This window comes from Carcharhinus amblyrhynchos, chromosome 12, assembly GCF_965287045.1.
Source record: "Carcharhinus amblyrhynchos chromosome 12, sCarAmb.v2.hapA, whole genome shotgun sequence".
In the NCBI taxonomy this organism is placed as follows: Eukaryota; Metazoa; Chordata; class Chondrichthyes; order Carcharhiniformes; family Carcharhinidae; genus Carcharhinus; species Carcharhinus amblyrhynchos.
This window is the reverse complement of record NC_137335.1, coordinates 14,341,004-14,367,381: the sequence shown is the minus strand read 5'-3', so window position 1 is coordinate 14,367,381 and position 26,378 is coordinate 14,341,004. Positions and strand designations below refer to the sequence as shown.

The following is a 26,378-nucleotide window of genomic DNA, read 5'->3' as shown; positions in this document are numbered from 1 at the left end:
TGGAGCTGTTTAGAAATAGAAGTCTGCTGTTTCTCTCTACAAAGTCTCTCTAACAGCTATTTATAGCAAACATGCCTGGGTTTGCTAATTGTATTTAAAGTAACATTTGAGTGTATAGGAAGAATGTTGCTTATTTGGAACTGAAATAATGATAAGTTGGACATAAGACTTGTTTCTTTTCACAGAATCCGTAGAATTCGTACAATGCAGAAGGATGCTATTCAGCCCATCCAGCCTACATCAATCAAAATCCCACCAGGCCCTATTCCCAGAACCCCACATATTTACCCTTCTAATCTCCCTGACACTAGGGTCAATTGAGCATAGCCAATCAAACTAAGCTGCACATCTTTGGACTGTGGGAGGAAACTGGAGCACCCGGAGGAAACCCACTCAGACACAGGGAGAATGTGCAAACTCCGCTCATACAGTGACCTGAAACCGGATTCCTGGCGCTGTAAGGCAGCAGCGCTAACCACTGTGCTACTGTGTCACCCCAATCATGTTTAATGATTGTTCAACTGCTAAGAGTTGAGCTGTTTCAGGCAACTAGGGATGGGCAATAAATGCTGGATGGCCAGAGATGCCATGTCCTATGAATGAATAGGAAGGTCATACTTAAACTGTGTTATGGCATTGGCACCAGTATTGGGGTAGGTGGGACCTGTTCGGGCGGGATGGGGTTGGTCTGAACCGTGCTGGGACCAGAGTGCTGGCAAATTGAGTAAAGAGGACTGTAGACAGGGCTTTAAACTAACTGGAGGGGGGGGGGGAAGCGTGCGAGGGTAGGTGACATTACGAGGTCTAAAGTTAAGGATAGGGTACAGGTAAGGGAAGAGGCCGAGGATGTCCCAATAATAGAGGGAGTGGGGGCGTGAGTATGGTTGGTGGCGTTGCGGCAAATAGGGTCCAGGTGAAGGCTGGGATGAAAGCACTTTATCTGAATGCACGAAGCATTCGGAATAAAGTGGATGAGCTGGTGGCGCAGATCAGCACAAATGGATACGATCTGGTGGCCATTACAGAGACGTGGCTGCAAGGTGACAGGGACTGGGAGCTGAATGTACAGGGCTATCAAGTGTTTAGGAAGGATAGGCAGGAGGAAAGAGGGGGTGGCGTAGCTCTGCTGATTAAGGATAGCATCAAGGTGGTAGCAAGGGATGATATTGGAGCCAAAGAGCAGAAAGTGGAATCGTTGTGGGTGGAGATTAGGAACAGCAAAGGGAGGAAGACGCTGGTGGGTGTCGTCTATAGGCCCCCGAATAATGATCTGGAGGTGGGGCGGGCTGTTAACGCGCAAATAAGTGCGGCGTGCAGGAATGGTATGGTAGGAAGGATTATTACTTACCTGGCGAAAAACTGCAGCAGGCGGTCAGGAAGGCGAATGGGATGCTGGCCTTCATAGCGAGGGGGATTGAATATAAAAGTAGGGAGGTCTTGCTGCAGCTGTATAGGGCATTGGTGAGGCCGCAGCTGGAGTACTGTGTGCAGTTTTGGTCGCCGCACCTGCGCAAAGATATTTTGGCCTTGGAGGGAGTGCAGAGGAGGTTTACTAGGCTGATACTGGAGTTGAGGGGGTTGAGCTATGAGGAGAGGCTGAATAAACTAGGCTTGTACTCGTTAGAGTTTAGAAGAATGAGGGGAGATCTCATTGAGACGTATAAGATGATGAATGGGATGGATAGGATAGAGGTGGAGAGACTCTTCCTGCTCAGAAAGGATAGTAGGACTAGGGGGCACAGCCTCAAGATAAAGGGGGGGGCGGTTTAGAACAGAGTTGAGGAGGAACTTCTTCACTCAAAGGGTGGTGAATCTCTGGAGTTCTCTGCCCGTTGAAGTGGTGGAGGCTGCCTCGCTAAATATTTTTAAGACGCGGGTTGATGGGTTTTTGATAAGAGAGGGGATTAAGGGTTACGGGGAGAGGGTGGGAAAGTGGAACTGAGCCACGACAGATCAGCCATGATCTTATTGAATGGCGGGGCAGGCTCGAAGGGCTAGATGGCCTACTCCTGCACCTGTTTCTTATGTTCTTATTATGATGAAGTTTCTCTTGATAAAAGAGATTCCTAATTTGTCAAGTCAAATTACTCCTGGAGCGAAGTATCCCTTCCTCACATTTATGCCAAAATGGAAAATTGTGGGGGCCTAATCTGGCTTCATAATATACCTTGGGGCTCTGGTCTGGGACCTGAACAAGTGATGCATTTTATTTGCGAGTTATTTCAGGTGGGAGTGCACAGGAATGCAATCACAACTTTAAGTGAAGACTTAACTGTATCTGTATTGGTGTTGATAATGTGGGACTCTTGGTCAAACAAGCTAGCATTCACTATTCGATCCAATACAGTGTTCAATTTGATTGAACACTGAAGTACATTTAATGTGATCTGTAAGTCCTCACTTAAAGTTATGACTACATTCCTGAAAATCAACTTTGAGAAACGCTGGTTCCTATAAGAACCATAGAATCCCTACAGTACAGAAGGAGGCCCATTGATGCTGCACTGACAACAATCCCACCTTATTCCTGTAACCTCATGTATTTACCCTGCTAAATCCCCTGAAACCAGGGGCAATTTAGCATAGCCTATCAACCTAACCCGCACATCCTTAGACTGTGGGAGGAAACTGGAGCACCCGGAGGAAACCCACGCAGACACGGGTAGAACGTGCAGACTCTGCACAGTGACCCAAGCCAGGAATTTGAACCTGGATCCTTGGTGCTGTGAGGCAGCAGTGCTAACCAGCATACCACCCTGAATAAGAATCAATATTAAAACTGGAGTTGGGCCATGTCTGGTCTTCCTCGCCAGAAAATAAACATTAAAATATCAGACTGTCCAGTAAGTTGGGTGCTTTACATTTTGGAAATTCCTACATTGGTAAATTAAATAATTAAAACAAATTCGTTCTATAAACAAAATCAAAGAAAAGAGTAACTTCTTATTTACAATACCTCCTGCTCTTTGTTTCCCAATTCTCCTGGTTGTGACAGATCCTTCTCCTCCCTGACCACCTCCCCCTTCCCCGATCTGCCCTCTTGTTGAACTTCCTGCTCCAGCGTAACACCATACACACTACCCCACTGTTCTGAACCCACACCCCTGTTTGCAACCCATATCTGACCCAAAGTCGGAGTTCTCTGTACACACCCAGGCTGAAGAGTGAGGTTTTGGCTTCTGATTTTTTTTTTTCTTTTTTTGCAGGCTATTTTGTCTCAATTAGAGAAGTGGTGGCCTGATGTCCTCCATCCCAACAGTACACAGCTCTGGTATGTCCTTTTGTAACATACTCTTATCACAAACCACAAGAAAATAGTCACAAGTGGACACTTAACATTAGCTGCTTGAGGGTTCCTGTGTATGCTTGGCCCTGTTTGTTTCAGTCTATGCAGAGAGTTCATTTTAAGATATTTCTGTCTACGCACAGTTACATTTAAATGCTAGACCGGAGGGATTAACTAACTCTAAAGCTGAACAATTGTAGCTGGCTTGACTACGTGTAGAATCAGGAGGCATGATGGGTTATCGAAAAATTGGCTGCACTCCTGAAGGGTACACCATGCAGGCGAACAGTTCCTCAACAGCAGCTGCAAGGATTGTTTCTCTAGATGGAGATAGCATGTGAAAGACACTTTGAATAATGAGATAAGGGTTGAAATATATTTTTGGATTTTAGCGTGTGTGTTTGGTTTTGTTCACATCCAATTCAGGGCCAGGCTGAGAAGCCATTCTCCACGTATGCTTTCTGTCATGTTAATTTTTTTAAGTCCTGACTCCTGTCAGAACAAAAGGAGGCCATTGGCTCATAGAGTCTGCACCAACTCTCTGATAGAGCATCTTACTCAGGCCCACTCTCCCGCCCTAACCTCACACATCCATCCCGCTAATCTAACCTGACATACACATGTTGGGACACTAAGGGGGAAGGTGATGGCCTAGTGGTATGATCACTAGACTATTAATCCAGAAACTCAGCTAATGGTCTGGGGACCCGGATTCGAATCCCGTCCCAGCAGATGGTGGAACTTGAATTCAATTTTAAAAATCTGGAACTAAGAATCTGCTGATGACCATGAAATCATTGTCGGAAAAATCCATCTGGTTCACTAATGTCCTTTAGGGAAGGAAATCTGCTGTCCTTACCTGGTCTGGCCTACACGTGACTCCAGAGCCACAGCAATGTGGCTGCCTCTCAACTGCCCTCTGAAATGGCCTAGCAAGCCACCTAGTTCAAGGGTAACTATAGGACTGGGCAACAAATGCTGGCCCAGTCAGTGATACCCATATCCCATGAATGAATAGAAAAGAAATGGCAAGTCCACCTAACCCACATATCTTTGGACTGTGGGAGGAAACTGGGGCACCCAGACAAAACCCACACAGACATGGGGAGAACATGCAGATTCCACGCAGACAGTGACCCAAGGCTGGAATTGAACCCGGGTCCCTGCTGCTTTAGGCAGTAGTGCTAACCATTGTGCCAACCATGCTTGTCGAGGGCTCAGTGCTAAATGTGCTACAGGAAATCCATGCACCACAGGCACTTGCATTTTCCCCCATCGATTGGACAAACAAAATGGTTTATGGAAGGCGGGGGGGGGATGGGAATCAAACTGAGGGGAGGGGTCTTTACTTAACGATCCATCAGGACACTGGCATCTCTGATAAAGCTGCACCCCCTCAGTGCAAACACTGGGGCATCACTGAGTGATGTGTTGGAGTGGACAGAGCAGAAGACCACTTAGGCCATCACCACCTTCTTAGTGTCCCAAGGGGTGTATGTTAGGTTAGATTAGTGGGATGGATGTGTGGAGTTAGGGCGGGAGAGTGGGCCTGGGTAAAATGCTTTGTCAGAGAGTTGGTGCCTATGGGCCAATGGCCTCCTTCCGCACTGTAGAAGGGGAATTACGGGGGAGGAGGAGGAGGAGGAGGAGGAGAGAGATGGGCAGCTGTTCACCATCAAAGGACAACCAGAAGCCAAGCTGTGCTGTGTAGCATCTAGAATTGTGGAGAACAGAGAAATGTGGAAATGTAGTTTGGCCTGAGCTCGGAAACATTGGCAGAGTAATAACAACAAGATGGATTGAAACCTTGGTGCCTGCAGTGCGTAGAGATGTAGAATCGCTCCCACTCACCGCATCTACCTAACACCGTGGGTCTCTCGCTCTCTCCATGTAGGAAACACGAATGGCAGAAACATGGCACGTGTGCAGCTACGCTGGAATCCTTAAACACGCAGAAGAAGTATTTCAGTAAAGCACTGGAACTGTACCATAACATCAACCTGAACAGGTAACCAGTCTCTCCCCACCCTTTCTTTTTAAAATAGATTTCGGATTCCAGCCAAATTCTTCTCATTGAAGCAGTCCTGGCTGGAATTTTGGTTCACGTTTTTTCTCCCGAGTCTCGGGAGTGTCCGTAGCGGAGGGGAAAATCCTACAATGGGTATAACCAAATGGCGTCATTGGTTCTATCTGTGCACTTTGGGTCATGTCCTTGACACTTCTGTCCTTTTCCTTGTAAGTTCATAAGATATATATTGGAGCAGAATTAGACCATTCGGCCCATTGCGTCTGCTCTGCCACTCGATCATGGCTAATACCTTCCGGGTGCTGTGACTGATAGAATTGTTTGTACTGCAGAATTTGAGGCATGTGAGTGAGTACTGCTGTCTCACTGTACCAGGGACTTGGGTTCAACTCCAACCTTGGATGACTGTCTGTATGGAGTCTGCACATTCACCCTGTGCCTATGAAGGTTTCTTTCACATGCTCCGGTTTCCTCCCACAGTCCAAGAGATGTAGATATAGATATGTAGATCCAGATTTAATATTCAATGTCATTTCTACTCTCAGATTCCCTACAGTGCAGGAAGAGGCCATTCGGCCCATCGAGTCTGCACTGACCACAATCCCACCCAGGTCCTAACCCCATTTATTAACCCTACGTATTTACCCCTCAAATCCCCTGACACTATGGCCATATTAAATTGACCAGTCAACCGAACCGGCACATCTTGGATTGTGGGAGGAAACCAGACCACCCAGAGGAAACCCACGCAGGCACGGAGAGAAGGTGCAAACTCCACACATACAGTGATCCAAGGCCGGAATTGAACCCGGGTCCCTGGCACTGCAAAGCAGCAGTGCTAACCACCGTGCCACCCTAATATTTTGACTCGGTTAGATCCAAAGTTTGCGTGTTAGGCTGACTGGCTATGCTAAATTGCCCCCTAGTGTCAGGGAGATTAGCAAGGTGGGGTTATGGGGATAGGGCCTGGCTGGGACTGTTGGTCGGTGCAGGCTCGATGGACTGAATGGCCTCCTTCTGCACTGTAGGGATCCTACGATCGAGGATATTTATATTAGATCAGCAATGTGTTGACTAGAGATTGATGGGTTTTTTTTTTTAACTTTTATTCAGTGTTCTCGTGAAGTTTGGTATTTTGCCATCGTCCAGCTATTATAGTGTGAGTATTCACTGGTGTTTTATCCTTCAGAGTATCTTGAATTTGTGCTGTGCTTTGTTCCTCTTTTTGCTCCAATCCTGATGGTAACATTCTCACATTTAGCTGGAGAAAATTGAAAATGCGCTCTTGACGTCCTTTCGGGTGATACCGAAGATTCAGTGCCTCCCTCCGACTGGGGTAACGTATGCTTTCCAGTCCCAATCTAAACCTGATTTCAAGTAAATTATAAGATCTTAAAATTTTCAATATTTCTTTCTCCATGATTTACCTTGCTGCTGTTTACGAATCCAAAATCTGTATGCCAGAAGTTTGTTTATTAGTCATAAGTGGGGCTTACGTTAACACTGCAATGCAGTTACAGTCTGGCGCCTGTATGGGTCAATGCACCTAACCAGCACGCCTATGGACTGTGGGAAGAAACCCACACAGACATGGGGAGAATGTGCAAACTCACCAAGCCTGGAATTGAACCCAACTTCCTGGCGCTGAGAGGCAGCAGTGCTAACCACTGTGCCACCGTGCTGCCCGCATTCTGTTCCACCCAGCTAGCCTACACTGTTTTAAAGCTTATTTTTACTAATGTCACAAGTCGGCTTACATTAACACAGCAATGAAGTTACTGTGAAAATCCCCTAGTCGCCTGTTCGGGTGCACTGAGGGGGAATTTAGCATGGCCACCGTACCCAACCAGCACGTCTTTCAGACTGTGGGAGGAAACCGGAGCACCAGAGGAAACTCGCAGGGAGAGCGTGCAGGCTCCGCACAGACAGTGACCCAAGCTGGGAATTGAACCCAGGTCCTTGGTGCGGTGAGGCAGCGGTGCTAACGCACCACGGTGCCCTGTGTAAAACTGATGCAATACGAAGACTGATTAGTGTCGACTGATTTAGTGTTGAGGGATTATCCCAGTACCAGCAGTGGTTGACAGGATTGCAAGGGGAGTGAGATTACACAGGAATCACTTGGTGTTTGCAGCAAGTTTAAATCTCCCAAGTCTGAGAATTGAGGTTAAATGGTGATTTGCAATTCTGAGATTTGAGTCTACAATTTGCTTGCAAGTTGATTTGAAATGATTTTACTTGATTATAAATGTGTGATTTAAACACTTTGGGTTGTTTTTGCTTTAGCAAGCAGGAGACTCACTTGGAGCTCAGTTGTTTACATGGTTGTTTTGTTCCTCTGCTTCCCCAAATGTAGGAAAATGCGGTGCAAACACTGGGCCAGATTGAACTCTGTTTCACCAAAGACTTTCAGCTGATCAACTGCACCGAAACTATGCCTCACTCACTTGCCTCGGGGAATGACAGACAGCGCACTAACTACTTAGACTTTTCCGTGTGTCACCGTGACCAGGAAGTCTATTACCCTCCGGTGAAACGACTGCAGGAGAGAAGGCAGTGGTCGCAGTGATGTTCTGTGCCGCTAGCTCACTGGAGAGTGCAAAATATGGGTGTCTTCAGTGTTGTACGCAGAGTATAAGCTGTCAGTTTGGGAACAGTGCCACATTTTAACGTTCAAGAGTGTGGGCAATGTAGTGGGTCAGACATCATCCTATGAGGACAAGTAGATGTCTCCAATGTGATTTTTCTAGCATTTAATGTCCTTTTTTGTTTTAAACACCATTTCCAAAATCACTAATACGTTTTATGTGCAGCATTACTGAAACCAAAAGATTTTTATAGATTTGTAGTTTGTATCTATCTAAATTACTGTGGAGTTGAACTTTTATCTCTCAATCTAAAAGGTAAGCCTATTTTAATTGTGGGTGACTTTTTTTTAACTGGTGTGTCAAAGAGTCACCAATTTTATCATGATGTTGGCTAGGGTATTGAGTTTAAAAATTTGGCAAGTCATATTGCAGCTTTGTGGAACCTTAGGCCGCCCTTGGAATATAGCATTCAATTCCAGTTGCCACATTGCTGGATGTGGAGGCTTTGGAGGGGGTACAGAAAAGATTTGCCAGGATGTTGCTTGGCATGGAGGGCATTAGCTGTGAGGAGGGGCTGGAGAAACTTAGTTTGTTCTCACTGGAACGATGGAGATTGAGGGGCGATCTGATAGAAGTGTACAAAATTGAGGGGCATGGACAGAGTAGATAGAAGCTTTATCTCAGGGTGGAAGAGTCCATTACTAGGGGACATAGGTTTCAGGTACGAAGGGCAAGGTTTATTTACACAAGAGGGTGGTGGGTGCCTGGAACTCACTGCAGGGGGAGGTAATGGAAGCGGATACGGTAGTGAATTTTAAGGGGCATCTTGACAAATACATGAATAGGATGGGAATAGAGGGCTTTTGTTCAGTCAGGCAACATGGTTGGGGGAGGCCGAAGGACCTATTGCTGTGCTGTAATTTTCCTTCTTTGGACTGGCAATGCATTCAACCTTGGTGCTTGAATACAGGGAAACAAATCTTGTTTCATCAGGATGAGGAAATGCAGCCCGGTTTTTGCCTTTAAAGCTTTAGCAATTTTTGCTCTTGTTTCGCCTCACCTGCCACTCTGTCATTCTCTTACCCATAAGGAAGTGCCAAGCCATACAACTGGAGTTTCCTCACAACTGGTGGTTAGTGAACACATGGGCCCCACACATGGCCCAGCATTCAATCCAGCTCCTGTGCACTTTACCTCAAGAGTAATTCTCTCTCACACTCGCTGGTGGTGCATGTGGCTGTTTTGGTCAATCTTAGTTTAGGAAGTATTTGAAGGAAATGCTTCTTTGTGTACCTACCTCAGTCTCAGGAGTCAAAATCATCCATCACCACTGTGATAGTTCCACTCTTGGAGAGCTAAGATCAGTTTTAAAGCTTTCAAATAACTTTTCTACCGAATAATTAAATCCTCCCACCTTGGTGGGGTGTATTCAAATCCCGACAGTGCAGATGGATGCCATTTGACCCATCTGCACAGACCACAATCCCACCCAGGCCCTATCCCCATAACCCTGCATATTTATCCTAGCTAGTCCCCCTGACACTAAGGGGCAATTCAGCATAGCCAATCAACCTAACCCACCTATCTTTGGATGGTGGGAGGCAGCCAGAGCACCCAGAGGAAACCCACACAGAGGGAGAATTGTGCAAACTTCACACAGTGACCTAAGGCCAGAATTGAACTTGGCCCCCTGGTGCTGTGAGGCAGCAGTGCTAACTATTTTGCCACCATGTCGCCAGTGTTATTGACCCTTTTAATCACATTTTAGTTTCCTTAAGCATAAAGTTTTTTTTTTGGGTGGTTACCCTCTTCCCTTTTAAGGGGATGCCCCTTTTACTTGGTTGTTCAGTTTGGTTTGTTTTGTTTACTTGTTTTGCCAAAAGCAAAGGCTCAGGTATAATCTCACTACTGCAGTTTCCAGATAAAGGGTACTTCCTTCTGACGTGGGTAACATTTCATGCAAATATTGACAATGAATTCAATAAATCATTAAAGAGTTCTTCTAAAATAACCGTCCTGAGTGCATTTTTAAATTGAGGTCATTACAGAGGTGGATGATTTCACAATTCCTCAGTTAAGATCTTGCCTTGAACTTGTCTTTTAGGCTATTATTGTTTAAGAAAATGGATGGTCAGTCATTGATGAGATCAGGAAAGATTTGCATCAAAAAGTTTTTAGTCCAAAAATATTAGGGATTCCATGATTCTATAAAACCCAAAGTGCTGAAGCAGATCATTCGGCCTAGTGAGACTACCAGCAACAGTCCCAGCCAGGCCTGATCCCTATAACCCCACATATCTACCCTGTTAATGTCCCCCCTGACACTAAGGGGCAATTTAGCACAGTCAATCCACCTAATCCACACATCTTTAGAGTGTGGGAGGAAACCCATGCAGACATGGGGAAAATGTGCAAATTAGACACAGTTATCCAAGGCACTGTGAGGTAACAGTGCAAACCACAGAGCCCACAAGTAGGATGGGTAATAAATGTGCTCTGAAGGAAGATGAATTATACAGTGAAACCCTTATATTACACATCTAAGAGACTGGAACTGGCTGTATTTTTACTATTTTTTGTGTACTGTTGTTAAAATCAAACCACAATGGCAATGGAAGGGAGCTCTCCTACACCAGCACTTTGGATGTTGAATAAAAGAATTCATTGCCAACCACCCTGTGCTGCTGCCATGGTGAAACCTGGGATGATTTTTGGAGGCAGCTATAACGCAAGTTTTAAGTGTGTGATCTGATTGTGGAAGTTCCAGATAGCGTAGGTTTGTCTGCTAGTAAACCATGAATGGCGTTGAAGATTGTTATTCCTGACCATGTCTTGTATATTCTGCCACACAAGTTACTTTGGGCAACTGTCCAAATTAGTACAGATTCTGAACTGTTCAGTAAGATGCCACTGTGATCTAAGACAGTTGCACGGTTCTTGTCAAAGCAGCTTGTTAAACAGTTTGGCTTTGATAATAGCAATCCAATCCATCATGCAGGCGGCACAGCTTTGTGATCTACAGGTTATCTTGTCCCTGCTGTTTAAACAAGTATGGTATTCATTTCAACAGGAACTTATCAAGAGGACAGCAGACCATTGCTTCATGGCTGATTGTTCCACACAGCAGAATTATAGATTCCCTACAGTGCATTGAGTCTGCACCAAGAACAATCACACCTAGGCCCACATATCTACCCTGCTAATCCCCCTGACACCAAGAATCAATTTAGCATAGCCTATCAATGAATGCCACGCAGACACAGGAGAGGGGGGTGGTGGAGAATGTACAAACTTCACACACAATTACTTGAGGCTAGAATTGAACCTGGGTCCCTGACACTGTGAGGCAGCAGTACTAACTACTGTGCTGCACAGTAGAGGATAGTTGGCTTATCCCAAATTATCACAATGGCATCATTCTCCACTAAATCTTCTCCCCAAGAGAACTCAAACTCAAGGGAAGCTGATCAGATGTCACAGGTTTCTGAATAAGTAGAGGAACAGAAGCCATAGCAGTAATTGATATCACACAGCTGTCTCAGTGACACTGCGCGGGGTTTTCACCTTCCAAAATTCCCTAGATTTTCCAAACTCTCCCTGCTGACAGGGAGGTAACAAACTCAACCCTGCTCTTCAAAAAGGGAGAAAGTGGTGAGCTAGGGGCCAGCGAACTGGAAAGTTGTAAGTAAAACATTAGAATCTATATTAGGTACAAGTGGACAGGGTCAGCAGGATTGGCGTTGTTTAGTAAATCATTAGCTTTGAGTTGTAAGTAACAGGACAAGGGGGAGCCTGTGGTGGTAGTGCTTCGATTTGCAAAAAGCTTTGCTAGAGGACTGTAGAAGAACTATTGCACATTAAATTTAACCACTCATGGAACTAGAGGTAACATAGATTGAGGATTATTTAACAGACAAAAGACTGTAGGTACAAGGATCAATGCTCAGGATCAAGCTAGTTACCACCTGTATCCATAGACAAAGGAATGAAAAGTTTGCTGACACTACAAAGCTAGGTGGGAAAAAGGCTGCAAAGTGAGTGCTAACCATGGTGGGGAGTTGAGTTAGATTCATCATGATCTTATTGAATGCCACAGCAGAAGTGAAAGGCTGAATGGCCTCATTCTATTAACCTGGCTTTGGTAAATCTGGACTGTGCTTCAGTTCAAGTCTGAGACAGTAAATGCCCCATAAAGCAATCAGCACACCACAGTTTAATGGGACTCATTAAAACAGGGCAGCACAGTAGTTAGCACCGTTGCCTCAGAATCAAGGACCGAGGTTCAATTCTGGCTTCGGGTGACTGTATGGAGTTTACACATCTCTCCCCCTATCTGCATGGGTTTCCTCCCACAGCCCAAAGACATGTGGGTTAGGTGGATTGGCCATGGGAAATTGTCCTTTAGTGTCAGAGGGATTAGCAGGGTAAATATGTGGGATTATGGGGACAGAGCCTGGATGAGATTGTTCTTGGTGCAGGCTCAACGGGCTGAATGGTTTTCTGCACTGTGGGAATTCTCTGATTAACAGAAGACTGTATTAGGATCGAGAAGAAACTTGTAAAATAATTTGCCAAAATTCCCCACAATAGATACTTCACATAATAGATTCAATTGTTCAACTGCCTAGTTGACTATCCAACTCATAACTGCAGGTTATCAGTACAAGTGTCCTTTCTAGACATTGACATCCTTCATAATTTATTAAAGCGGCAGCAGTGAGTTTTGATCAGTCGTCTTCTGCAATCTCACACTATTTAAAAACAGAATTCAAAGGCACTGACCCCTTTTTCCTGTACTAAGTTCATGATCTGTTCACAAAAGGGTGTGATATTATACCCAGCACTCCGTGTTCAAGCTGTGGTCAAGGAATGGACAACATAGAACACTCCAAATTCAGAAAAGTCACAAAAGGGAGCAGCAACGAGGACACAGGAGGACGAGGCAATTCCATTTACACTGTTTACTGTTCACAAAACCAGCAAGGCACTTGTCAGACATGGAAAGCTCAGTCCTGGTACGGGTTTGATGTGGCCACTGACCACAGGATTGTGAATGTAACATTACGGCAGCGTTGCTGGGAATATCGGGGCTATCTTCAGCCTCGGGATATCTTGCAGGTACTTCCACCAAGGTGAAACTCTCCGAGCCAAGAACATTTTCACTTTAAAAACGGACCTTCCTCTTCCTGCCCGTGTACTTTGTGTCATTTCGAACAGTCCTGGGAGGGAGGAGAGGGGAGAAGAATTAAAAATCTGTGCACCAGTTGTCAGCATCAACCTTTAAACTGCACCCTATATAGAATCATAGAATCCATACAGTGCAGGAGGAGGCCATTGGGCCCATTGAGTCTGCACCGACTCTCTGACAAAGAATCCCACCCTGGCTCTATTCCCATAATCCCATATATTTACCCCCCAATCCCCCTAACCTACACATCTTGAGGAAAAAGGGGGCAATTTAGCATGACCAATTCTGTACATCATTGGATAAAACGTTCACAATTCCTCTCCGATTTATTTCCAAGTGGATTGTTAAATACTTGAAGTGACATCAAACACATTGTTCATTTGCAAAGTTGAGGAAAGGGCAGGAATAGTTGGAATGAGCATGTGCAGAATAACGATGGGCCAAATGGCCTCCCTCCATGCTGTAATCTGAACGATTTCAGGAGAGAAAGAGAGAGAGTGTGTGTGTGTGAGTGTGTGTGTGTGTGAGTGAGAGAGAGAACAGACCAATGCTCCCTTTAGCATGGTGACCGAGTCAAGGATAGCGGTATCTTCCATTTTATTCCAGGGAAGAATTCCATCCTGTTCCACCACTACACTGACGATGACAGTCGAGGTCAAGGAATTTTTTGTGAAAGGGAATAGAGAGGCTTCTGATTTACTGGGAAAAATCTTTCCCTATTTTCACTCCACATCCCAAAGGAACAATGCCATCATTTCGGGATGGAGTGGTGTACTCGCAGTGACAGACAAACGGAATGATGTATATTGCCAGGGTGGGAATCTCATTTCATATAGGAACCATGCCGCATGGGTGTACACACCTTCAGCACACTGAACAGCTCGAGAGAAAAGCTGAGAGATAACATGTCCACCACTTTGAGATTTCTCGTTATGCACAGTAAGCACCAAGACCCACTCCTGCTTCCACCACCCCTCCTCTCCCCACTGACTTCCCTCACCTTCCCTGACGCCTCTGACGCTCCTTCTTCTCCAGAATCCAATCCCTGCTTTTCTTTACAGGCTTCCCTTTCAAGTTTTTAAATCTCAACCTGCAGACAGGAAACAGTAGCATTAGTTCAGATAACGAATGGATGCTGATATTACCCAGCCCAGGCTTCACGGATTTACTCTTTACAAAGCTTTGTTACTTACCTATTTGAATTTAAGGCCTCTAATGATCTCCCTGGCCCAGGTTTCGACCTGCCTGACGATGAGCTTTTGTTTCTCCAACGTGCTATGTCATGAATTTTGTTGGAAGGACGAAACGGAATTAGAGTTCTCCAGCAGACTGCTGGAAATGGAAACGTGACTAATCCTTCACTCCTCTTCCATGCGCCCTCGCCGCAGGGACAAAGGCACGGCCCCACGGGCTCTGTTGACAGCCACTTTGAGAAGTGCTGCTCTTACCAACTTGAGACAACAAGAATCAACTTGAGCACTTGTGTATTACAGAGAAACTTGACTGTCTCCGCGATTAATGTTTGCATGTGCACATTTCACATATGGATGGATATAGATGGTCAGTCACAGGAACCTTACTGGATTTATAGAACCTGGGGACATTGTTGAGTACAGCCACTAGATCGTGAACTTTCTCTTCCATTTTCACCCGCCTGTTTTTGTTTCCTTGATTTATTCCAGTGCAAACACTCCCCCTGCCCACAAGGCCACCTGTCACTTGTTATCAGGTTTTGCTCCCAGTGAACCTTTGTTTTGATTTCACGTGCACTGGGATGCAGTGGTATGTGAAGTAGGGAAAAGGTGAATGTATTTTGTACCTGAAGGGAAAGGGTTAATGGATTTTTACCTAGAATATGTCACAAACATAACCCTTCATTATGACTGATCTTCTTTAGCTTATACTGTTCCAGGCATTAATATAAGTTATTTGTTCCTGTCTTACATGCTTTAACTCTCATTTGTATGAAGACAGAGTCTAATGTGACTGTGGGACATTGTTACACAGACAGTAGTTTACGATACCAGCTTTTGACAGCTGCTGATGGTAGATCGCGATACCGGCTTTTAACAGGAAGAGTCCTGCTGGGACAGTCACGATCGCACAAGTAACTTCAAAGACAGGGATGCCGATACTGCTGCTGAAGGGGTTTCCTGTGTCCTGACTGCAGGACTGTAATTCCTGATTAACTCTGGGGCTGCACTAACAGTCTCAGAGGTATTATTTTACCTACAACATTATGGTTTCCTGCACGCTATATAGACAAAGCATACCGTTCATAGAGTACATGCAGGAAAAGGAAAAGAATAGGGTGCAGAACAGAGTGTTGCAGCTACAGATAGGGTGAAGGAAAGGATCAGTTTAATATAGAAAAGAACCCATTCATAGTCTGATGACAGTAGGGAGAAGCTGTTGGTATGCGCTATCTTGTCTTTACACCATTATCAGTATCTTTAATGCCACCATTAACACTCCCTTTTGTCTTGTGCCCATGACATCTTTATCAATCTCTTCTCAACTCCAACCTATCCCTGACATTCCATTCTGCACAACTCCTCCTCGATGTGGAGGAAGGTGAGGAAGGAGCAGCGCTCTGAAAGCTCCCAATTCCAAATAAACCTGTTGGACTTTAACCTGATGTTGTGAGACTTCTTACTAACTCCTCCATTTTTAAGAAATAATCCATTACAGTTCTACCCTTCTTCAGTTCTATACAGACTCGAAATGTTAACTCTGTTTCTCTCTCCAGAGATGCTGCTGGACCTGCTGAACTTATCCAGCATTTTCTGTTTTTATTATGGATACAACCACTACATTGATTCAGATCTAAATCCAGGAGTGTACTTTTCACAATGCTTCTGTGGGTTCCTGGACTTGCTTTCAACTAAGCTGAAAGCACTGATCTGTGCTGGAGGGGTGGCTGTGGGACATGGTCCACGAGTATAGATGGCCCTTCATTAATGCACTCACCTAGACTTCTTACCAACCACAAATCCACCATTTACACGGGAGCCATGTCTGCAGAATACTTAACCATTACGACAGATCATATTGCAATCCAATATTATCCCCGTTTAACAATCACTTTCCCAGTAGAGATTCCTGTACAATGACTGGACAAGGAAAATCCGACTATTCTCCTGCCCACTTCCCACTCCAGGAACAATGTGTTATAGAGTCATAGAGGTTTACAGCATGGAAACAGGCCCTTTGGCCCAACTTGTCTGTGCCACCCCTTTTTGTTTAACCACTAAGCTAGTCCCAATCATCTGCATTTGGCCCTATCCCTCTATTCCCATCTTACCCATGTAACTGTCTATATGCTTTTTAAGAGACAAAATTGCACCCGCTTCTACTACCACCTCTGGCTGTTCATTCCAGACACTTACCACCGTGTGTGAAAAAATTGCCCCTCTGGCTCCTTTTGTATCTCCTTAAACCCTATGCCCTCTAGTTTTAGATTCCCCTATCTTTGGGAAAAGATAGTGACTATCTAGCTGATTTATGCCCATCATTATTTTATAGGCTTCTATAAGATCACCCCTCAGCCTCCTACGCTCGAGAGAAAAAGGTCCCAGTCTATCCAGTCTCTCCTTATAACTCAAATCATCAAGTCCCAGTAGCATCCTAGTAAATCTTTTCTGCATTCTTTCTAGTTCAATAATATTCTTTCTATAATAGGGTGACCAGAACTGTACACAATATTCCAAGTGTGGCCTTACCAATGTCTTCTACAACTCCAACCAGATGTACCAACTCCTGTATTCAATGTTCTGACCAATGAAATCAAGTAGGCTGAATGCCTTCTTCACCACTTTATTTATCATTTCACATACTATTTCCTTGCTCCGAACAACTAATCTGACTCAGGACCTCCTCAACTCAGAGGGACATATCACATAACCCATCAGTGCAATTAGCCATCCCACACAGTTTGTTCTCTCCTCCCCACCACTCCTATTTTCTCCCCCGAACGCATCAATTCAATTGGAGAATAGTCCCCCTTCCTGGTAATTTATCTATGCAGCGAGCCCAGAGATCGAGGACTGAAACCGATCTTCAACAAATACGTGAAATGGGTGACAGCAAATTAGGAGCCCTTTAGACCATGCTTGAGTTTCTTGATCTACTTAGGAATCAGGCCCGATGCAAAGCAGACCATAAGTGTCAGATGATGTTGTCCCATCTCACTTTGGATGAAATGATCCCAGAATGAGTATGGGGAAGCAGCCTGGGGGGGGGGGGGGGGGGGGCTGCCTGGAGCAAGCCCCCATTTCAGCCCCACTAACACCTACTCTTTCTACCCTCTGTGATCCAACCTGGGCCCTTTTGTTTGGCTTCAGGATGTGTGGATAGTAAGTGAAATTTTCTTTCTGGATGGGGGTGATGCCGTCAAACCTTTAGTTGCCTTGAGGTGGTGGGGGCTCTTCTCTATAAACCCCTCTAGTCCCCACCCTGATGTATACTCACAATGGTCAGCCAGGAAATTCTAACTGCACCACCAAGGGGCAACTTCACATTTATTTTACCCCTCCAGCATCAAGTTCCCAAATTGTAAGAGGCAGGAAAATACAGCAGCCAGCAGCTCAGGGCTGTCACATCGATGTCCCTCTGTTACTATGGGTCTCTCAGTGACAGGCAGGAGGAGACTGTACCCCCTCCCTGCTTTATTCTGAGGGACCTGGGCAATCAGAAAACAATCACCAAATCCATATATTAACATCTACAAAGATTAGAATACTGTGCACAATCTTCTCTGAAACATAGATTTTACATACATTGAAAGATTAACACAATAACTTGCTAAATCAAAACAGGCCAGGGAGCGCATATATACAGTCACTGGATATTGACGAGTTAAAACCTTCAGTTCATTTTCTCCTTCAATAGGGCAGGATACAGATGGTTTTGCACAGCTCAAACAAGGGGCAAGAAGAGGCTGGAACCTCTTTGGTCTCTACGTCACACTGGGCATGCAACAACCCGAGAGGCTGTAATGGGAATTCTATATTCCTTGTGACATGCAACTTGTAAGACTGGGCAGTCATGGATTAAAAAAAAGTTTAGTTATTAGTGTCAGAAGTAATCTTACATTAACCCTGCAACAAAGTTACTGTGAAAATCCCCTAGTTGCTACTCTAGCGTCCTGTTCAGGTACACTGAGGAGAATTTAGCACAGCCAATGCACCTAACCAACATGTCTATCAGACCGTGGGATGAAACTGAAGTACCCGGAGGAAACCCACACTGATGCGAGAAGAAAGTGCAGATTCCGCACAGATAGTGACCCAAGCTGGGAATCGAACCTGGGTCCCTGATGCTGTGCAGCAGCCATGCTAACCACTGCGCCGCCCTGGATTAAATAGTTTTCCTTTTGCTTTGTCAAGTTGCAAGAAATAATTGTGAGTAACTAAATACTTTTTTAAAAAAATACCCAATACTGACAATTGCTATGTTCAAAACTTTCTATTTCACAACATTATTGAGACAGGGAATCAGTGTAAGAGTCATGATGTGGCGCCTGTTAGGGACAGACATTTTCCACGGGTCAGCTCTACATCCCCAGTCAGTTGAACTTTTTACTGGGAGAGCCCATCCCACATCCAAGGAATATTTTCAAAATTGCACATCTAGTTTTCCACAGACCTGCCGACTATTTCAATTAAAAGTGAACTCCTCCATTAACACAGCGAGGCATTTTATCACCTTCAGCTTTTAAGAGAGTGACACTCCTATTATTAAGTCAACACCACCTTCGCTCTGGGGTTTTAACTGGGCAGAGAACTGGGGCGGAATAGACTTCCCAGCCAATTTGATTGTTTCCCTGTTACAGATGAGTCGAATAGAATTTGACAGAACAGAAATAGACCATTCATTCAAAAAAAAGGCCTGTGCTGGACTTCATGGCTCCACACAAACCTCCTCTCAACTAACTTCACCGCACCCTATCACCACATCCTTTTATTTCCTTCCTTATATTTATCCAGCTTCCCCTTCCACACTTTTATCTTCTTAATCTCAAATACTCTGAGGTAGCCAGTTCCACTTTCTCACCACACAAGGAGTTTTACCTCAGTAACTACTGGGTTTATTAGTGGCTATCATGTATTTTTTGACCTTCAGTTTTGGACTCCCCACATGTAAACACTCCTTACCTGGTATTTGTGAACTGTGCGTGGCCTGTCATTTGCTCCACCTGCTGTGTTCCGAGGCCCTAAACAGAGGGGAGGAGGGGGGGCACAAAATATAACATTCAACAAATTCAAACTCAGTCTCAAGACAGAGGAAGCACTGAAACTCATGAACATATGGACCTGCACAAAACAAAGTGGTAGAAGGAAGGGAGTGAGAAGAGGCACTTGACAGAAGGAAAGGGCAGAGAAGAAAGCCAAAATGCAAATACAACAATGGGGAGAGGTCAAAATTACAGTCGAGAGAGAGTAAGAGTAAATCTGTCAATGCCATTATTTAACCGGATTATTTAAATCCCAGAGTCTAAATGGAAAGAAATGGTCACACAATGACAACAGAAAATATTTTATAAATGATAAAACCATTTGTTTTCATTTTTGGAAAAAAAATGTACAATTACGTGTACGAAACGGGGTTCTTTGCGCTCAGGTTTTTAAGATCACAAGACAAACACTATAAGCAAACGTAAAATTGGTTGTCACTTGTTTTAACACAAACTCAGCCCATCAGTCTATAAGAAGGAATTGAGCATTTATGTCCAACAAAGTGCAGAATTTACATTTCATGTGAATAGAGAGCTTGAAGTTTGTCCTCCATCTTATTTATACCTTTAACCCGGATAAAATGTCAGTTTTTAAAAAATTCATTTGTGTGACAAGGGTGTCGCTGGCTGGCCAGCATTTGTTGCCCATCCCTAGTTGCCCTCGTCTGGCTGAATGGCTTGCTGGGCCATTTCAGAGGGCAGTTGCTGTGGCTCTGGAGTCGCATGTAGGCCGGACTGACTAAGGTCGGCAGATTTCCTTTCCTAAGGGACATTAGAGAACCAGATGGGTTTTTCTGACAATCGACAATGGTTTCATGGTCATCAGTGGATTCTTAATTCCAGATTTTTAAAAAAAATTGAATTCAGATTCCACCATCTGCCGTGGCAGCTTTCGAACCCAGGTCCCCAGAACTTTAACTGAGATTCTGGATTAATAGTCTAGCAATAATACCACTAGGCCATCGCCCCTAGCTGAAAAGTATTTTCTGAAAATTTATATGGACATAGATTCCCTAACGTTGTAAAACTCACTGGGTTCAGGCAGGCTTTGGCTTGCTGTTTATAACATCATCAGGCTTTCAGAGGCAGTGTGGTCTGACACCATGTTCCTCATCCAATGACCCTTCTGGGAAGTGCTAGCCTGTGTATATGTGTGTGTGTGTGTGTGTGTGTTTGTGTGTGTGTGTGAGTGTGTGCGCGTGCGCGCGTGTGTGTGCGCATGCTTGGTTAAGGAAAAGTTTAATCTCGTTTGTGATCAGTAATCGTGTAAGTTACGAACACTTGGCAGAGGCACGGAAGGTTAGCTAGCATCCATTGAATAACAGATGGAGTTACGTTCTTCAGGAGAGAAAAGATGGTAAAAGAGAAAGAAAACAGATTACTGTAATTACTGTGACAGGCAGCATGGTGGCACAGTGGTCAGCATTGCTGCTTAATGGCGTCAGGGACCCAGGTTTGATTCCAGGCTTGGGTCACTGTATGTGCGGAGTCTGCATATTCTTCCTGTGTCTATGTGGGTTTCCTCCCACACTCCAAAAGATGGGCAGGTTAGGTACACTGACCATGCTAAATTCTCCCTCAGTGTACCCAAACAGATGTCTGAGTGTGGCAACTAGGAGATTTTCACAGTAACTTCATTGTAGTGTTGATGTAAGCCTACTTGTGACTACTAAATAAACTTTAAAATTGTGTATTAATAGTACCTCAGTAAATATGGCATGATCACTGTCTTAGTCAAGATTAGCTTCCTCCTCTCGGCAGAGAATCAGCAGCAGTCAGAAAAGCATTCCAGAGGCTCACTATTCTCTGGCAAGGGAACAGCTGTCTGATATTGACTCTATTCCAGCTCTTAACATGGTTTAAACTCATCAGCGAGAACGAGGGGGCACAAACTGGCGAGAGAAACATAGACAATGTGAGAAAAAACTTTTTCACACAGTGAACGGTTAGGGACTAGAACGCACTGCCTAAGCATGTGGCGAAGGCAGGTTCAATTGAAGCATTCAAAAGGGAGTTAGACTGTTATCTGAAAAAGACGAATGTGCAGGGGTAGAACTGCACTAAGTGAATTGTTCATTCGGAGAGCCAGTGCAGACACGACGGGCCAAAGGGCCCCCTGCAACAAATCTGTGATTTACAAAGAATCGGAATCGCCTTTGCGATCTTACCGGTCCTATAGAAGCAGAGCTTGTCAAGTATGGAACTCAGAATTTTAAAAAAACAGCCCTTACCCAAAAATAAACAGCATCACAGACAGCTGGTAAAGACTCAAAGTCACGTGCGTTTAAACAGCAGAGCACCTGCTGAACGACATTGAGCCATCTTCAGCAGGAAGTTTAGAGTAACTTTCACAGGACAAAAACAGGGAAATATACAGCAGGGCCTCACAATCCCTGAACAGATGGGTTGACATGTTAGGTGTGACCTTGTCTATAACCAAAACATTCCACCTTAACTATCCTCTTCAGGGATACTGAACAACCTAGTGTGAATTTCCAATAATTTGTGATATTTCACATTTCCATTTCACTTCTTGTAACCACACCATTTATAACATTAACCATTTTCAAGGAAAAACATCATAGAATCCCTACAGTACAGGAGGCGGCCATTCGGCCCATCACATCTGCACCAACCACAATCCCACCCAATCTCTATCCCCATAACCCCATGCACTTACCCTAGCTAGTCCCCCTGACACTATAGGGCAATTTATCATGGCCAATCCACCTAACCTGCACATCTCTGGAGGAATCCAGAGCACTTAGAGGAAACCCACGCAGACATGGGGAGAACGTGCAAACTCCACACAGAGATTGACCTAAGCCAAGAATCGAACCTGGGTCGCTGGCACTGTGAGCCCTAAGTTTTAAAAGGCAGACTCCACTGCTAAACAGTGTGATTGAAGAGGTCACTATCACTTAACCAATTATTTAGGTCACTACTTGTTTTATGGCCAAAGAGTTTACGGCTCACTCATTTGTGAACCTGGAAGTATTTTCTCTTGATCAATTTGCAATGAAGTTGAACTCCTGAGTATCCCAGAGGCCTCTCTGACTCATGTTACAATCTCTAATCCAACCATCTACGCTACTCCATTTTAAATATTTGCAGCCAGAGTCAAGACAAAAGAGTGAATAGAGACTTGTGTGTACACAACTCGGTCAGATTTAGCTGAAAATAAAAACATTGCTCACTATGGAGCCAGCATGAGCACAAGAAACAGGGAGCAGCCTCCAACAGCACAATGAAAATGAAATAAGACTTACCACTGGCAGCTTTCCAGTGACTCCAGCAAATAAACACAAGAAGAATCTGAGAAAGAAAGGATAATTAGAACTCACATGGGCAATTTACAGAGAAGATTTATGATGCCCCAGAGCATTTTGCAGCCACATCATTCATTTAATCTTCCGTGGCGTGTGGGAGTTGGTGGCAGTGCCAGCATTTGGGGCCCATCCCTAAATGCCCCTGAACTGAGTGGCTTGCTAGGCCATTTGAGAGGTTAGTCTCGCTGCAGATCTGGAGTTGCATGCGGACCAGGCAGGGAGGAACTCCATTAGTGAACCAGATGGGTTTTCACAATCATCGACAACCGCTTTGTTACTTTTTAAAATTCCAGATGTGAATTTAAATTCCACCAGCAGCCATGGTGGGATTTGAACTCATGTCCCCAGAGCATTAACCTGGGCATCTGGATTACTGGTCCAGTGACTTTACCACTATGCCATAGTCTACCCCCCATCTTGCATTGTTACAGAATAAACCCAAGACTTTTGTACCCCCAACCCCAATCCCCAGAGTACCTTGCTCTATTGTCAATGCACTCTTGTATCACACCTATGTTACTCTCATCTTTACTCCAAGTGTTTTTCCCCACCGAGTTCTCTGAGGAACAGGAATCTACAGAGTAATCAATAAAGGGAGGGATAAGGGGCAGCTTCCCACATTGTAGAACCCACTTTGAACATCCAAGTGTTTTTCCCCACCGAGTTCTCTTAGGAACAGGAATCTACAGAGTAATCAATAAAAGGAGGGATAAGGGGCAGCTTCCCACATTGTAGAACCCACTTTGAACATCACTGCATCACTAATTCCTGCACCTGGAGTAATGCGCAGTTTTGGTACCCTTATTTGAGGCAAGATGTTGTGGCATTGGAGACAGTTCAGAGGAGGTTCACTAGATTGATTCCAGAGATGAGGAATTTGTTGTATGAAAAAGGGATTGAACTGTTTAGGCCAATATTCTTTGGAATTTTAAGGAATGAGGGGATATCAAATTAAGGCATACACAATGATAAAAGGTATGGATAAAATAGACATGGAGCGCATGCTTCTGCTGGTGGAGCATTCTAGGATGAGAGGTCAGAGTCTTAAGATAAGGGGTAGCAAATTTAAAACAGTTGAGGAGAAAACTACTTCCCCTAAAGGACTGTGAATTTGTGGAATTCGCAAGCCCAAAGTGCAGTGGATGCTGGGACAGTGAGTAAATTTGAAGAGGAGTGTGACAGATTTTTAACTGCAGTGGATTGAAGGGTTATGGGGAGAAGGCAGGAAAATGGGCTTTGGAGCATATCAGCTGTGATCAAATGATGGACTGGATTGACTAATTCTGCTCCTATATCTTATGAACTTATGAGATGAAAATGACAAGATCTAGGGACAGAGGGTTCATAACTTTGCTGCAGGGCCAACCATTACTGTGATAATAAATGCACAGTGATGGGTTAGCAGGTCTACAACATGCCACAAACTGTGGAGAGAATTTATAGAGCAAATCATCTGCTTATTCAGACAGGCAGAGCGAAGGAAAGAGACAGAAATAAATCTCAAGAACACTCAAGAATTTGTGCTCAATCTGGGGACAGATGGACAGTGAACGCATCAGGAGGATCATCTGCTTGGACAATCAAGTGTGTATATATATTATATACAGCTCGCATGTAAGAGAGCGACATGCAGGATGAAGTGACAATTTAACTGTTCCACTGTAGATAATCTATCTAACACCATGGTGAAAATTTAAGCTGGTCCATTCAACGCCTTTCAATTATTTGGAAATGGTACTGATGCTGGTTGCAACTTATGATAGCAGAAGATCTATGTGGTGTTTTTCACATTTTCAGAATGCTTTTCGCAGCCAATGAATTACTTCTGAATTGTAGTCACTGCTGTCGTACAGCCAATTTGCACACAGCAAGATCCCACAAACAGCGTCACGATAATGACCAGGTCATCATTGGTGGAGGGACACGAGAAGAATTTTCTCTGCTCCTCAAATATTGCTGCATGATATTTTAATCTCAGGACAGATGGAGCTGCGGTTTAACACTACTTCAGAAAGGTGGCACCTCCAACACTGCAGCACTCTCTCAGCACCACACTGGAATGTCAGCTTAGAGATTGTGTGCCCAAGTCTCTGGAGTGAGACTGAACCTACAATCTTCTGACTCAAGGGAGAGTGCTACCACTGAAAGCAAGGGCCTGACACACCATACACACAGAAATTACTTGAGGACTGAGGAATAAAACCAGTTATTTGCAGTTTATTTGCCCTCCCTTGAATACTGCCTGGATTCCACAAGAAAATGAAATAATTTGTACAGTGGTATGGTGGTTAGCAGTGCTGCCTCACAGCGCTAGGGACCAAGGTTCAATTCCTAGCTTGGGTCATTGTCTGTGCGGAGTCTGCACGTTCTCCCCGTATCCTCCGGGTGCTCTGGTTTCCTCCCGTGGTCCAAAAGACGTGCTGGTTAGGTGCATTGGCCACGCTAAATTCTCTCTCAGTGCACCCGAACAGGTGCCGGAGTGTAGCAACTAGGGGATTTTCACACTAACTTCACTGCAGTTTTGATGTCAGCCTACTTGTGACACTAATAAATAAAAGTTAAACTTAATTCAATGCTCACTTTTTTGCTTTGGTGCTGTTGGGATAATCGACCACTATCCCACCTGTGAAACCAGCCTTCATCGCCTGCGCTGTGATCAACTCCACCTGCAGGATAAAAACATTCACACTGATTTTAGTCCTCAATCATTCATTCCCCCCCAACCCTCAGTAATTATTTCCCCTTCCTTCAAGGATTTGCTGGGATGACAGTTTTATGGCCACCTTTTGCTACTTTTCCTAGTCCACTTCACTGTGGTAATGCCCTCATTGGGTGATTGTAGGTTGAAACCACACTCTGGGACTGCAGCATATAATTCAGACCATCCCCATATTGCATTACTGAGAATGGGCCGACTGCTGCATTGTTAGAGAAGGTTTCCTTTAGCCAAAATATTGAGGCAAGGCCCTATACCTGCCTGTTCTGTTTCTTTGGGTTCATATTAAAGATCACATTGCACTGTTAGAGGAGAACAAGCTGTTCTACTGTTTACGTAACCAACACAGTTCCAAGCAATTCAGGGAGTGAACTGTGTTTTGAGATATTTGAGAGGTAATAGGGTACCACAAAGGGATTTCTTTTCCCCTGAAGTAATGCATTTAAATGAGAAGCTAAACAGTATCAGTGGGCAATTCAACTACATGGGCATCACAGCTGAGTCCAATTCTGTTCTTGCCCGTTGCCCACGCTCGTACATATGTAGCAGGAGGGTTACTGCATGGCAGTTTGAGGTGGGATTCTTGGCTAATTTTTCCAGAAGGTTCTGCTGTTTGCTGCATGAATTGAATAAGTCGTCGGAAGCTCTCGCAGTTAACTGCCAGGACAATTTAAATTAAAGACGGCACAGATTCTACACCGATCAACTGCAGCATCCATGGGGAGCAGTTTGTGATATCTACGGAGACTGTATGAGGGCACAGCCAGAAACACCGACTCATAACTTCATTGTGACAAATGACAAGCTGAAAATCCGTCCAAGGTTCACAGAGCTCCACAAACACTGGGCCACCACACTCCTCCAATAGAGACAACATCTAAGGTAGCACAGACATCATTCTGAACAGAAAGTCACAGCTTGCATCCTGTTCTCTGCACCATGTTAAACTGGGATGCTAACAATGAGCCACAGCATCTTGTGCTACAGATCGAAGGGCAAAAAGTTAGCCC

General features: G+C 44.6%; 2 protein-coding genes across 2 annotated transcripts in view; one reads left to right on the top strand and one right to left on the bottom strand.

Moving 5' to 3' along the window:
* Positions 1-9,911, top strand: part of rnaset2 (ribonuclease T2) — a 28,704-nt gene extending 18,793 nt beyond the window's left edge. The window contains exons 6-10 of the mRNA XM_080200087.1: positions 3,207-3,271; positions 5,181-5,294; positions 6,426-6,471; positions 6,574-6,648; positions 7,669-9,911. Of these exons, the coding sequence (XP_080056213.1) occupies positions 3,207-3,271; positions 5,181-5,294; positions 6,426-6,471; positions 6,574-6,648; positions 7,669-7,881 (513 nt within the window). The 3' untranslated portion in view covers positions 7,882-9,911. The remainder of the gene's footprint in view (positions 1-3,206; positions 3,272-5,180; positions 5,295-6,425; positions 6,472-6,573; positions 6,649-7,668) is intronic.
* A 556-nt stretch (positions 9,912-10,467) lies between these two features.
* Positions 10,468-26,378, bottom strand: part of bud23 (BUD23 rRNA methyltransferase and ribosome maturation factor) — a 35,382-nt gene continuing 19,471 nt past the window's right edge. The window contains exons 8-12 of the mRNA XM_080200086.1: positions 25,233-25,318; positions 22,593-22,638; positions 19,244-19,302; positions 14,089-14,178; positions 10,468-13,119 (exon numbers count right to left, since the gene is read on the bottom strand). Of these exons, the coding sequence (XP_080056212.1) occupies positions 13,065-13,119; positions 14,089-14,178; positions 19,244-19,302; positions 22,593-22,638; positions 25,233-25,318 (336 nt within the window). The 3' untranslated portion in view covers positions 10,468-13,064. The remainder of the gene's footprint in view (positions 13,120-14,088; positions 14,179-19,243; positions 19,303-22,592; positions 22,639-25,232; positions 25,319-26,378) is intronic.